The sequence below is a fragment of the Chroicocephalus ridibundus genome, chromosome 25 (genome assembly GCF_963924245.1).
Source record: "Chroicocephalus ridibundus chromosome 25, bChrRid1.1, whole genome shotgun sequence".
In the NCBI taxonomy this organism is placed as follows: domain Eukaryota; kingdom Metazoa; phylum Chordata; class Aves; order Charadriiformes; family Laridae; genus Chroicocephalus; species Chroicocephalus ridibundus.
In genome coordinates, this window is record NC_086308.1 from 725,993 (window position 1) to 740,023 (window position 14,031).

At 55.2% G+C, this 14,031-nt stretch overlaps 2 protein-coding genes across 2 annotated transcripts; both read left to right on the top strand.

Annotated features, from left to right (window-relative positions):
- Positions 1 to 2,865: 2,865 nt before the first annotated feature.
- LOC134527014 (olfactory receptor 14J1-like) lies at positions 2,866 to 3,947 on the top strand (the record flags this gene model as incomplete). Its single annotated transcript, XM_063359362.1, has 2 exons — positions 2,866 to 3,330; positions 3,867 to 3,947. Coding segments are annotated over 2 exons (546 nt in total), but the record flags the coding sequence as incomplete, so codon positions are not given.
- Positions 3,948 to 13,083: 9,136 nt separating this feature from the next.
- Positions 13,084 to 14,031, top strand: LOC134527015 (olfactory receptor 14I1-like). Its single transcript, XM_063359363.1, has one exon. The coding sequence runs from the start codon at positions 13,084 to 13,086 to the stop codon at positions 14,029 to 14,031; it is 948 nt and encodes a 315-aa protein (XP_063215433.1).

The following is a 14,031-nucleotide window of genomic DNA, read 5'->3' on the forward strand; positions in this document are numbered from 1 at the left end:
AGCTTGCAAAAATGAGATCCTTCCCTTTCACCCTTCTGGTGTCTACTATTGGGACAAGAAGAGGTGATTCTCCTACCAACTCTTTTCTAATAAAAGCAATGCCACAGGACATCAGTCTCTCTCCAGCTGAGGGAGGGAACGTCAGCGATTACATCAGCAGGTTCCCCTGGAGCCCCAGGGACAGCTGGAGGGAGCCCCGAGGGGGCAGAGAAAGGGCTGCCTTGGGCTGGTCCTCTGCTGCTGAGCTGGGCTGGGCTCCTGGCATGGAGGGAGCTGATGGCAAGCGGGCAGCGCTGCAGAGAGACAGCTCTGCCCAGGAGCAGCTCCTCTGCCAAGCGCAGCAGGGCTGAGGGCACTGCCTGCAGGCAGCGAGGGCAGAGGAGGGAGGCAGAGAGTGTAAAGGCAGTCTGGGGTGGGAGGAGAGAGGAGAGCTCACTTGGAGAAAGATCTTCACAGCCCTGAACAGGGTAAGTCTCTGGCTGCAGGGCAATGCAGCTGCGGTTCCTGGAATGATCTCCCAAAGCTGGCACATCCCACAGCCTCTGGGATCTATCAGGAGGTCTCTCACAGTTTCTCCAGCGTAGAGGAAAAGGACTTGCTTTGGAGCAGGGCTTCCCTGTGGCTCTGTCAAAGGGACCGGGCACATCAGCTGCCTTCACCCGGGGATGGCTGCAGTGTGAAGGTGGGTGTGCAGCCAGGGGTGCCCAGGGCTGTCCTTCAGAGCAGGGTCCCTTCACCCAAGGGTGCTTTGTGCCGTGGCAGGGACTTATCTCCTGTCAGGATCAGCTCTCCGTTTACCTGAGGAGCTCCCACCAGCAGTGTGGGGAGAAGCTGTGGGGGGAAGAGGCAACTCCTGGCAGGAGAGTGTCCTGCTGTCAAGGGGGTGCTGCGTGGGGCAGGGCTGCTCTCAGCTGCAGTTCACCCCCAGGACATTTCCCAAGGGATTGTTTGAGGGAAAGCTCAAGGCAGGAATTACGTTACAGATAAGGAGCTTTCCTGCGTTTGTGTTTTTATTTTCCTAGTGAGAGGGTGGGGAGGTAGAACAAGGGATACATGTATAGGGAGCTCTCAAGTGGGAAGAAGTCAGTGAGACTCCTGAGCTGTAGCTTTGAGTGATCAGCAGGTCTGCCAGGAACCTCCTGGAGTGCCTTCAGCCACTCCTCTGCCCATGGGCAGCACCAGCATCAGCTCTGCTGGACCCATCGGGGTTGTTCTGACCTGCCCTTTTCCACCTGCAAACAGGAACATGAACCCGGCCAGTGCCCGGCAAACAGGCAGGTTTCTGTGGGGCCAAGGGGAGCGCACAGGGGTTGGGATGGGGTCTGTGAGAGCTGACAGGGAAAAGACATGGGACAGGGAAACACCTCCCAGGAGGAAAATCTCCCGGCAGCAGAGCTATGATCAGGGAATGAGAGGAAAGAGAAACCAGAAATGCTGTGGGAGGAAGGATTCAGAAAACTCTGTAGGATCCCCTCCAATGCAGACCCCTTCCCCTGAGCAAGTGTCTCCATGGGAATGAAGTGTCCAAGCTCTCCTCTAACCCGTGGGGCTGTGGGCAAAGTAGTCTATGTGGCTGGGGAATGAGCTGACTCTCCCCTTCTGAGATACCATCACTAGGACACTTGGGTGTCTCCTTGGGGTGTCCTTCCAAGCACTGCGCTGCCCTCCAGGATGCCAGTCTGTCCTGGAGCATCCTGGTGTTACCTGAATGCCCAGTGGAGAAGCGCAGAGACGCTACGACCAAGGAAAGGCTGCTGGGTTTGTGAAACGAGCCATGTGTGTCCTTGGCGAGAAGTGGGGTGCTGAGACCTTGAGAAAAGGTGAGACGCTGAGCTCTCGGCAGTGGGTTCCTCTGCTCTCAGCAGCGCCTGGTGTCTTTTCAGGTCTACATGTGAGTGCGATTCCCCTCTGTCTCAGAAAGGCACAAGCAGAGGGCAGCTGGGAACAAGACAGAGGGACAGACCAGCTCCCCTCGCTCTGCACTAACCCTCAGACAATCCCCTCGCCTGGCAGGACTCCCTTTGCTGTCCCTGAATGCAGCAGAAATGGTGAGGGTTTCTGAAATCCAAGAGAACCTCCAGCTGAGATGGGAGAGAGCTGTATAGGAACCTCTCTCAAACACTCTTGCAACTGGGGTTTCATGGCAATGGGAGTGCAGAGACTGACAAGCCCTTTTTTCATGAGGAGAGGTTTATCTGAGAAATTGGGACACCAGGACTGGCCACCCCATTCCCACGAATCTGCTGCTGCAGAGCAGGGCTGACTCCTGGGCATCCGGCGGGCAGAGGTCCCGCTCCTCCTGGCACACCTGGACAGAACCAACCAGAGCTCCAGCCACAGAGCTGAATGAAGATCTGATAGAAATGGAAAAGCAGTGCAGAGTGTGAGGTATGAGAACTGGTGTTGATTTTTCTCCGAAAACTCTCCCCTAAGTTGTCACTGTGCTTTCCTCCTTGTTCAGTGCTCCACACCAAAAGGCACCAAATGTCCAACAGCAGCTCCATCACCCAGTTCCTCCTCCTGGCATTCGCAGACACACGGGAGCTGCAGGTCTTGCACTTCGGGCTCTTCCTGGGCATCTACCTGGCTGCCCTCCTGGCCAACGGCCTCATCATCACCGCCATCGCCTGTGACCACCGCCTCCACACCCCCATGTACTTCTTCCTCCTCAAACTCTCTGTTCTGGACCTGGGCTCCATCTCCACCATTGTCCCCAAATCCATGGCTAATTCCCTGTGGGGCACCAGGGACATCTCCTATAAAGGGTGTGTGGCCCAGCTCTTTTTCTTTTTCTTTTTCATCTCAGCTGAGTATTGTCTTCTCACCGTCATGTCCTATGACCGCTATGTGGCCATCTGCAAACCCCTGCACTACGGGACCCTCCTGGGCAGCAGAGCTTGTGTCCACATGGCAGCAGCTGCCTGGGGCAGTGGGTTTCTCTATGCTCTCCTGCACACGGCCAATACATTTTCCCTACCCCTCTGCCAGGGCAATGCCCTGGACCAGTTCTTCTGTGAAATCCCCCAGATCCTCAAGCTCTCCTGCTCACACTCAGACTCCCTCAGGGAAGTTGGACTTGTTGTGGTTAGTGTCTGTTTAGCATTTGGTTGTTTTGTGTTCATCGTGCTGTCCTATGTGCAGATCTTCAGGGCCGTGCTGAGGATCCCCTCTGAGCAGGGACGGCACAAAGCCTTTTCCACGTGCCTCCCTCACCTGGCCGTGGTCTCCCTGCTTGTCAGCACTGCCGTGTTTGCCTACCTGAAGCCCCCCTCCATCTCCTCCCCATCGCTGGATGTGGTGGTGGCTGTGCTGTACTCCGTGGTGCCTCCAGCAGTGAACCCCCTCATCTACAGCATGAGGAACCAGGAGCTCAAGGATGCCCTCTGGAAATTAATGACCAGGTTATTTTCTGCAGCAATAAACTGTCTCCTGCAAATCACTCATAATGTAATTCATTATACGCCAAGCCCGTCTTCTGTAGGTTTGGTTAGGGGTTAGGTAACTGTGTGTTAGGTTTGGTTGAGGGTTTTGGCTTTTTCTTGCCTTTTTTTTTTTTTTTAAATTATATACTTTTGTCCTCAAATAAATGTCATTATTTGAGATTTTTTTTTTTTCCTACCTATCTATCCAAATTTCTGAGACTCACAGAGTCATGCCCAAAATCCTTCTTCTCCGGCCTTTTCTGGAGCTGCAGGGGTAGAGCCTGAGCGCCGAGGAGGAGGGGAAAGAATCCCAGTACTTGCAGAGCACCAGCACTTGTTCTTTCCGGGGCTGCTCTATTTTCTCTTCCACACTCGCCTTCTGAGCCCCTGTGTTGATCTAAGGCCTGAGTGCTCTGGCAGCTTGGTCATGGTGCTGCTGTGTAGCAGCTCTGTGATCACAGGCAAGGAGAAGCAATGGGCACCTCTGAGAAAAAGCTCGTCTGCATAACAGAGTTTCAGCCATGAAAGGGGATCTGCTCAGGGCAGTGCAGGAAGGATCAGGTCTTCTTCCACAGTTGCTGTCAAGAGCGTTCCTTCAAACGTGCCCTGGTGAGGGATGCCCAGTAAAGAGGTAAAGAGTGTGCGTGTGCAGGGTGAGGGCACACACAACAGTGTCCTTGCACAGCCACACCTCCAGGGACAGAACTGAAGGACCAGCAGAGCGGGGTCTGGTCTGTGCCTTTGTTTGCTGGACACCCCGGGGAAGCTGTCCCAGGGCAATCGTCACAGAACAGACACCTGAAACCACCATTTGCAGAACTGGACGCCTACGCAAGCCCAGAGAGGATGTTTGTCTGCCTGTGGAGAGACACCGAATAACGAGGTCAGAAGTCCCTGTTTGCATGGTTCAGAGGAGATTTCGGCATGCACACCGTGTGCATGTGGGGACATGAACCTGAGAGAGCACAAACACCAGCAGCTGTTCTTAGAAATGCCCGAAAGTGCAGTGGGACAGGCAGTGTCCCTTCATTGGAGAGTAACGTCCCCTGGGAAACCCCCTGAATGCAGCACTGGGATGGGCTTCCTTGAGCCCAGGTCCCTGTGTCCATTCCTCACGCCGTGGGGCATCTCAGAGAGGTGCCGAGCAGGGAGACACAGCGCGGGGCTGAGGTGCTGCCGGCCTCTGGGAGTGGCAACAGGAGGCCATGGAGTCTGCTGCAGGGCCTCTGCCCGTGCCAGGGAAGGACTCGTGTCTCTGAGCAGCCCTGCCAGCGCCCTGACAGTGCTGGGTGTGTCTCCAGGAACACCTGTGTGCTACCTCACCCTCCCCTCTCTTCATGGCCTGTCCCTTTGATGACACGGTGTGACAGAAGCACCTCTGTGGAGCATCTCCCCTGTGCAGTCCGAAAGGGTTCTGCAGGCGTGAGCGGCATTGCCCTCTAGAAGATGGCATTTCTCACCTCTCACAGAGCACAGAGCACGTCTAGGGAGTAGGAATGCAGTGAGAGGCACACACTCTCCGTGTTTCACCTCTCTGAACGTCCTTCACTATTTTTTTAAGCACCTGACAGAGAAGCAAATGTCTTCAGAAATAGGTGGGCTGGGCTGTTTGCACCAATGCTGAAACTCTCCTGATGTGAAACCATTACATTCATCATGGACTTTGTTTTCATAACCTCTTTTTAGACCCAATCTTCCCCTTCCTGTTCATGCTGGAATCCTGTGCGTGCAGCAGAGCTGCACTCGGGGGCAGCTCTCCTGCCCAGCATGGGCAGGCAGAAGGCCTTCTCCACCGGCTCCTCTGCCCTCCCTGGAGCCACTCCTTTCTGCGGCACCCCCACCACTGTCAGTGGGATGCCCAGAACAGCCCTCCTGAGAGAGTTTAACAAAGCCCTGTTTCAACACGCACCTCACCCCTGCTCGATCCTCTCATCTACAGCCTGAGGAGAAGGAAGGATGGGGGTTGGGAGGAACTGACAGAAACAGCTTAGGAAAGCTGTCGGCTGCCGAGAGATCCCGTTGGAGTCGTGGGCTTGTAGGAAGAAATCACTCTTCTGAAGTGTCCCTGAGGGCCTGGACAAGTTAAGTATTGTGTCCTGGGCACTCCTTGGAAAGTGACGCCTCTGGAAGTTTTCCACAGTGAGAAGACTTTTGGTGTCAGGGAGATGGGGAACGCTGGCCAGTGTCATTGTGACATCTCTCTCCAACACCTTGGAAAGGCCAGAGCCGTCAGAGAGGTTCCTGGGGCCTTGGAAAATGCGGACATGAACCCAGTGTTCCAAAAGGGCAGGAAGGAGGATTGGGACAATGAGAGACTGGCCAGCCTCACCAGGGAAGGGGATATGACAAGTCCTCCTGCAGCCATCTGCAGGCGTTTGAAGGACAAGAAAGGGATGGCAGAAGACATGTGGGAGGGAAAAGAAGGGGATGTTGTGTACCCGGACTTTAGCAAGGCCTTTGACATGGTCTCCTGTAGTCTCCTTATAGCCAGGTTGTTGACAGCCGGGCTGAAGAAGTGGACGATGTGGTTGGTGGAAAGCTGTCTGAGTAATGACAGAGGGACATCATCTGTGGTACAAAGTCCTTCTGGAACCCACTTACTAGTGGCATCCATCAAAGACCAGCCCTTGACAACTACTATGGAACATTGTTATCTCTCCGTATGATGGCAGACAATGCACTTTCACCTCCTTTGTAGATGATGCCAAGCTGGGGGAGCCCTTGAGGAATCCCACCCTGTTAGCACTGTTGGTAGCAGGAGAGTTGGGAAGGATGACTGTGGTGGGTTACACATGGCAGGGCACGGAGGGTCGGAAGGGAGAAGCGTAGAGGGATGGCACCTTTGGGGAGGAGCGCACAGGAGAGGTGACCCAAAGCTGACTAACAGAGTACTCCATCCCACCTGCACCTTGCTCAGTATAAAAGCTGAGGGATCACAGGGCTCAGGCTCTTTTTCCAATGTCAGATGCCAGCTGGAGGAGCGGTGCTAGAGGAGGCTGGGAAGCAAAAGCGTGGTTGTGATGTGACAATTCAGGGCAGCACTTGACCAGGGGCTGGTCCCAGGGGAATGGCGCTGGAGCCCCGGTGGTCCTGCTGTGGCCGGGACATTAATGGCCCCTGCGAGCGGGGCGGGGGCGGTGGCAGGGGCAGAAGGAGATGACCTGAGCCGGAGAGGGAAAAAACTAAATGCCCCAAGTGGGGCAGGAGCAAAGCGAGTCACCCCGATTTCAGCAGAGGCACAAAGAGCCACCTTGAGCAGGGCAGGAGTAAATCCAGGCACCTGGTGTAGGGCAGGGGCAAAAGGAGCCTCCCCAGGCAAGAGAGGGGAAAAACCAGCTGTCCTGAGGGGGACACGATGAAAAGAAGCCACCCAAGCAAGGCTGAGGCCACACTGGATGCCCCAAGGGAAGGATATAAAGAAGAAAGCCTCCCCAAGTGGAGCAGGAGGAAAACTCCCTGCCCTGAGCTGAGCAGGAGGAACTCAGTGCCCCGAGCAAGAGTGGGGAAAACTGGAGGACGCAGGAGGTGCAGGGGCCCAACTGGCGAGCTCAAGGAGGGCAGGAATAGCAACCAGCTGCCTTCTTGGGGCAGAGGCAACACTCATTGCCCTCCAGGCAGGTCGTGGGGTTAAACCAGATGATAAAAAGCCACCCACAAATGTTTTTTGGAGCTGCAGGGTGGGAGAGCAGCTGGGTGGGGGCCTGGCAGCCACCCAAGGTGCACCCAGTGCAGTTGCTCAAGGTGGTGCTTTTGTAGTGCTCCTTCAGTCAGCCTGTGGCTGGATCCTGTGGGGTAGATAAAATCACAGAATCGGGGAATGATAGGGGTTGTAAGGGACCTCTGGAAATCATCTAGTCCACCTCCCCTGCCAGAGCAGGTTGAGCTAGAGCAGGTTGCACAGGAATGCGTCCAGGTGGGGTTTGAATATCTCCAGATACAGACGCTACAGCACCTCTCTGGGCAGCGTGTCCCCATGCTCTGCCACCCTTGAAGTCAAGAATTTCTGAACCTGTCAGACACCAGGTGCTTTGCTGCAGGAGTCTCACAGACGCAGTCCTGTACCTGGGAAGAGTGGAAAAGAAGCCCTCAGCCCCCCGACTGTGCCAGCCAAAGCTGTGAAGGGGCTCGCTGACAGCCCTGGGCAGGTTTTTATGCCTGGGGCTGGTGCGGCTCCAGGCAGAGGCGGGAGCTCTGTGGGCAGATGAGCAGCCCTTGGCCAGCAGTGCCTGGGGCAGCCCAACAGCTGCCGGCTGGTGGCTGCAGGAGGTGCCCCAGATGTGGTGGCTGAGGGGCCGCACTGCGTCCCTGTGCGTCTGGGGGTGGCCCCTGTCACAAAGGGGCAGTGATGCGGCACCCACCCACTGCTTGTGAACTCACCTGGCCAGGGTTTGGCATCCTCAAGAGCGGGCCAGCCAAAGCTCCTTGGGCTGAGCTGGCCCTGGGACAACTCGTCTGCTTCCTTTGCCACTTGCTTGGCTGCTTTTTCCCAACCATTCATCGTTTACTGCCCACTTCTCCTCACCTTCCACCCTCTTCCAAAGGTAACGATGATTTGACCTTCAGGACAGATCATACAGGAGGTAGATGTGGGATCAAAGTATCATCTGGTCTATGCCTTCGGAGCTTTAGGATGAGCTGTTACAGCTTTATAGTCTGGCCAGATACGCACTGTGGGTAGAGTTCCTATTCGCTAATTGTTATTTCTTCAACACATCCCAGGGTGGGTAAGTAGGGGTGGCAGTGTACTCTGAGGCTTTGGGCTCCGTCTGGAATGAGAAGAAGCCCATCCTGACGGATGCGGTAGGTAGGGAGACAGAAAAGGAGCACAGCGAAGGCAGCTGTTAAGGCAGCGGCTGAAAGCCAGTCCCTCCTGTGTCCAAGGGGGCAAAGTGTGGGCTGGAGAACCAGAGGGCTCTGCTGCTAATGGCAGCCAGAGGGAAGCAGCAGGTCCTCTTCAGAGAAGGTGACACCCAGCGCAGTCTTCCCAAAGGGCCTTGGTAACTGCTGTCAGTTGGGTTCCTGCGACAGGGACAGCAGGGCCATCAGCTGCAGCTCTGCAGCGGCTGGAACTACCACTGAAACGGTGCTGGTGGCGGATGCTGTTCTCTGGGTTTAGTTTGGGACTTTTGTAATTTACTTTGTTGAGGTGCAACTATTTCTCTGCACTCAGGTGTCAGGATTAGCACTGATCTTCTCTTTCTGGAGCATGTCCTGGCATCCTTCGTCATCCAGAGCTTTCCCTGCTGTTCCTGAATGGCAGCGATGGCCTCAATGGGGCCACCCATCGCTCCTGTGAGTGACGACTTCACCATCAGGCTTGGACTTTGTGAATCCCCAAAGGCAAGGGACGTGGCTGGTGCTCCGTCCCTGAATGTTGATGTACCGGCAATCGAGAGGGAATTCTGGGGTGAGTCAGTCATGACTTATGAGCCAGTTTTGACATCTCATGTCATGACTTCTCATCATGATGAGACATGAGGGATGCCCCCATCCATCCCCCACGTCCATTCAGCACCCAAGCACATCATCAAGGCCTTTCAGCCTTCTGTTCCCTGAGTGTGTTCTGCACTCCAGTTTGGGAAGAAAAGGCCTATTTTCACCCATGGCACTGAGGAAACTCCCTTTTATTGCAGAGATACCACAAAGGAGGCCAGCATTACCATGGTTCCATCCCATCTCCTGAGTGTTCCATCCCATCTCCCATGCTCAGTGTAAAAGCTGAGGGATCAAAAGGTCGGCTCTTTTCTTCAATGTCTCTCTGAAAGACCAACTGTACTGAGCTCTGCTGCCTTTGAATACTGCTGCCCATGGGCCTACCACTGAAAGTCCCCTGAAGAGGCTAAAATCTTCTCCCAGTATTTCATGGTCCCTACAGCCAAAGCTGACACTGGTTTTCGCATCCCTGATCAGCGCTTCCTCTTTTGCAAGGACTGGATTGGAGTGAGCATCACCTTTGTTGGTCTGCGCCTGTGCAAAGAAGTTGTCCAAAGAGACCCCAACACCAGCTGGACAGTATGCATCCTGCCATGCTCACCTGCCAGTGAGTGTCATTAAGTCTCCAATAGCACTTGGGGTCATGGATCTGAGGACTTCCATGGCTTGCTTAAGCAAACCTTTCTCCACTTCCTTACCCTGATTGCAGGTGCTTTGTCTCCCACGAGGGTGTCACACTAACAGGCCTCTCCTCTCCCCCTCACTCACAAGGGCTCACGCAACCTGCTGCGCATCCCATAGAGGAGCTCCACACATAGAACAAGCTCCTGCACATGGAGGGCATCTCCCTCCTCATCTTCCTGGCCCGTCTCTCCTGAAAAGCCCCTATGCACCATGGCAGCACCACTGTGCGCTGTCCCACCACCCCTTGCCACTTATTCCACCAACGTACAAACTCTAGGATGGCACATGGGACTCCAGCTCCTCCGGTCTGTGCCCCAGGCTGAGGGCACTGGTGCACATTTGGTCTGCAGCACCTGAGCTGGAGCACTGGGGCCAAGCTTGGACTTGTCCCAGGCAAACCCAGTACCAAGTGCCCAAGACCCCACACCTGCTAATGCTGTGCTCGAGACCAGAGACATACTGGATGCGACGGCAGGCGGCAATGTGAAGGCACTAAACGAGGAAACGCTGCTCCCTACAACACCAGAAAAGCCAGGCTGGGCTCTGCAGCCCTGGAAGAAGCAGGCTTTGTTGTCTGTAGTGTTGCTGAAGACCTGTGCTGGAGGTGAAGCTGATCTCCAGGATGACAAGGTGCTGCTCAAAATGTCCCTCATCAAGGGCCTCAGGAAAGGATTGTTGAAAGAAGAACTGGGAGAGTTTGGGAGCGGCCAAATCATTTGAGGCCCCAGTGTGATAGGCTTCCTGTTCATGACCTGCTCTGCATCAGCTGAATGGAGATGGGTGAGACCGTGCCTCACTGCAGTGGTGGGTTTCAGTCGCTGATCCACGGAAACTGAACGTGCCTGAGATGCCACATAGGCTTGCACAAAGGAACCAAATCGGCCTGCAGTGCCCTCTGAGGTGTCCCTCAGGCATCTGCTCTGAACACCAATGGCTTTCCCATAGGTCCTGTGCGGTCCCTGCCAGCCTGTGCTGGAGAGCGCTGGCATCTCACTTAGCACCACAGGCCTGTGTTTGGCCATTGAGAAGCGTCCTGAATTGGGTTAAGCCATGTAGGGATGTCCGTGAAACAGCTGCCATTACAGTCAGTGGAGAGCTAGGAACTACAGCTGATGGAGAAGAGAAAGAGAGGGACTTAGGTCCATTTGCTCAGCTGATGACCTCTGTAGGCTGCTGTAGATATAAGGAAAAGGAAAGGTTTTAGTTGTCTTAAAGGTAAACACCTGCTGTCATTTCCATCTGCCAAAGGAATTCCTCACAAGGCTCCAGGATGGTGCCCCCCGATGCTGCCTTGTCTCTCAGCATTGCTGCATTAGAGCTTGCAGTCACCTGCAAATGTCTTGGACAAGCTCTGGTGTCACCTCCAATGTCACCAGGTGTTTCCACCTGAACAACACCCTCAATCTCCATGAAGTAGCCTGAGAGCTGAGACAAGGAGCTCCCATACAGCTGCCTGTATTTGTGCACACCTGAACTGAGGCAAGAAGAATCCCACCTCCTGTGGGTTTGTGGAAGGAACAAGAGGGAGTCCTCTCCTAGCCCAGGACTTCAAACCCAGGATGAGATGCCTCAAATGATTCAGCTGCATCCCTGCACTCACCAGGGGTAAAGAGCTGTCTGGGTGTCCTGTCTAATGGTGAGACAAGGAAAGGCTATTCTCATGCCTAACTCTGTCTCTGGTAATAGAAACGACACAGCTGGAAAGAAGTGTCTCTGCCCAGCTGAGGAAGGGAACCTCAGTGCTGACTTCAGCCTGTTTCCCAGCAGGTTCTCCCGAAGCCCCAGGGACACCTGAAGGGAGGCCAAAGTGGGCAGAGCAAGGGCTGCCTTGGGCTGCTCCTCTGCTGCTGAGCTGGGCTGGGCTCCTGGGACAGAGGGAGCTCATGGCAAGCGGGCAGCACTCCTTCCACAGCACTGCAGAGAGACAGCTCTGCCCAAAGCGCAGCAGGGTGAGGGCACTGCCTGCAGGTGCCAAGGGGAGAGGAGCAAGGCAGAGATGTTAAAGGCACTCTAGGAGCGGGGGGATAGCTGAGCTCTCACTGCGGGAGGAATCTTCACAGCCCTCTATATGGTAAGTCTCTGGCTGCAGGGCACTGAGTTTGGTGTTCTTTGGAGGACATCCTAGACCTGGTTCATCCCGCAGCCTGCAGGACCTGGCAGGAGGATTCTCAGAGATTCCCAAGCAGAGGAGGAGGACATGCTCTGGAGCAGGGCTTCCCTGCTGCACTTCAGCAGGTCGGGGCACGGTGGTTTCCTTGTCTTTGGGATGACTGCAGGGGTACCAACCTGGGTGTGCAGCCAGAGGAGCCCAGGGCTGTCCTTCCGCAGACGGTCCCTGCACCCCGGGGGATCACTGCCAGGGCATTTCCAAGGAAACTTTTCAAGAGGCTGGTCAAAGTGGGGATTACCTGAAAGGGAAGGAGTCTGTGCTTTGAGACGAGTCACCTTGTTTGGCTGGGTGGACAGTGGGAGATGGGACTTCATTTTTCCACCCTTGCGAAGGCACGGGGTCGCCCACTCCCTTTGAGTTCTCTGAGCCGCCCCTTTGCCCCTGTGCAGGCAGAGATGCCCTGGAGCAGTTCCCTGCTGCCAGGAGGTGTTTGCAGGGCAGAGCTGAGCACATCGCAGGTGGGATGGAGTTCTCTTTCTGTGAGCACTGCAAAGGAGGAGACCTGGGCACAGAGAAGTGGTTCCCAGCAGAGACAGCTCCAGGCAGCAGAAACCTTGTCAGAGAGGGAGAGGGAGGAGATCCCAGAAACGTGAGGGGAGGGGGGATTCGGGCACCCCCCTGCCATCCGCTGCAGTGCAAGCACCTTTCCTGCAGCAGCTCCCAGGTCTCCTCTCCCACACAGTGCAGCCCCCCACTCTCAGCGTCACAAACACTCGGCCATCACTTTCCTTCCCAACAGCTCAACCAACACAGAGGGAGATGCCACGGGACGGCTGTAGGTCGGCAGCTGCAATGAGGCCTCTGTGTCCCTGGCTGGGAGGGGAGAGATGAGATTCCTCTGCTCTCAGCAGTGTCCTGGTCTTCTGGGGGGAACACCTGGGTGTTACTGTCCTCAAGTTCAAAAAGGTGCCTGCCCAGGGCAGCTGGGAGCAGGGCTGAGGGACAGGTCAGCTCTCCACACTCTTCACTGAGGGACAGTCCCTTTGCCTGCCAGCACCCACAGGATTTCACTTGGAGTGCAGCAGGAATGCTCCAAAACTCCTTAGCTCTTGTGTGACAACTGGAACAAAGTCCACAAAGCAAATTCCCCTCAACTTTGCTCTGCCGTTGGGTGAATTAGGAGTGCCAAAGCGGAAAAGCTGTTTGATATCAAAAGTGGATGTAGGCTAAGATCACCCCGTCTTCCTATCGACCAACTGCTGTAGGCAGGACTGAGTCCTGCAGAGCCCCCTGCTCCCAGTGGCACCCTCAGCCAGCACCAACCACAGCTCATGAAAGGGACCTGCCAAAGGTCTGCTTGAAAGGGGAGAGGAACTTTCAGAAGTTTTTCTGAGAAACTGAATAGAGTTTGGTCTCTTCTTTGAACAGGTCCCCATGTCTAGAGGACAAATATCCAATGGCAGCTCCACCACCCCGTTCCTCCTCCTGGCATTCGCAGACACACGGGAGCTGCAGCTCTTGCACTTCAGGCTCTTTCTGGGCATCTACCTGGCTGCCCTCCTGGCCAACGGCCTCATCATCACTGCCATCGCCTGTGACCACCGCCTCCACACCCCCATGTACTTCTTCCTCCTCAACCTCTCTGTTCTTGACCTGGGCTCCATCTCCACCACTGTCCCCAAATCTATGGCCAATTCCCTGTGGGGCACCAGGGACATCTCCTACACAGGATGTGTGGCCCAGCTCTTATTCTTTTTCTTTTTTATGTCAGCTGAGTATTTTCTTCTCACTGTCATGGCCTATGACCGCTACGTGGCCATCTGCAAACCCCTGCACTACGGGACCCTCCTGGGCAGCAGAGCTTGTGTCCACATGGCAGCAGCTGCCTGGGGCAGTGGGTTTCTCCATGCTCTCCTGCACACGGCCAATACATTTTCCCTACCCCTCTGCCAGGGCAATGCCCTGGACCAGTTCTTCTGTGAAATCCCCCAGATCCTCAAGCTCTCCTGCAGAGACTACTACTTCAGGGAAGCTGGACTTCTTGTGGTTAGTGTCTGTTTAGGCTTTGGTTGCTTTGTTTTCATCATGCTGTCCTATGTGCAGATCTTCAGGGCCGTGCTGAGGATCCCCTCTGAGCAGGGACGGCACAAAGCCTTTTCCACGTGCCTCCCTCACCTGGCCGTGGTCTCCCTGTTTGTCAGCACTGGCGCATTTGCCTACCTGAAGCCCCCCTCCATCTCCTCCCCAGCTCTAGACCTGGTGGTGGCAGTCCTGTACTCAGTGGTGCCTCCAGTACTGAACCCCCTCATCTACAGCATGAGGAACCAGGAGCTCAAGGATGCCCTATGGAAACTGGCTCAATTGATGTTGTTTCACCATTAA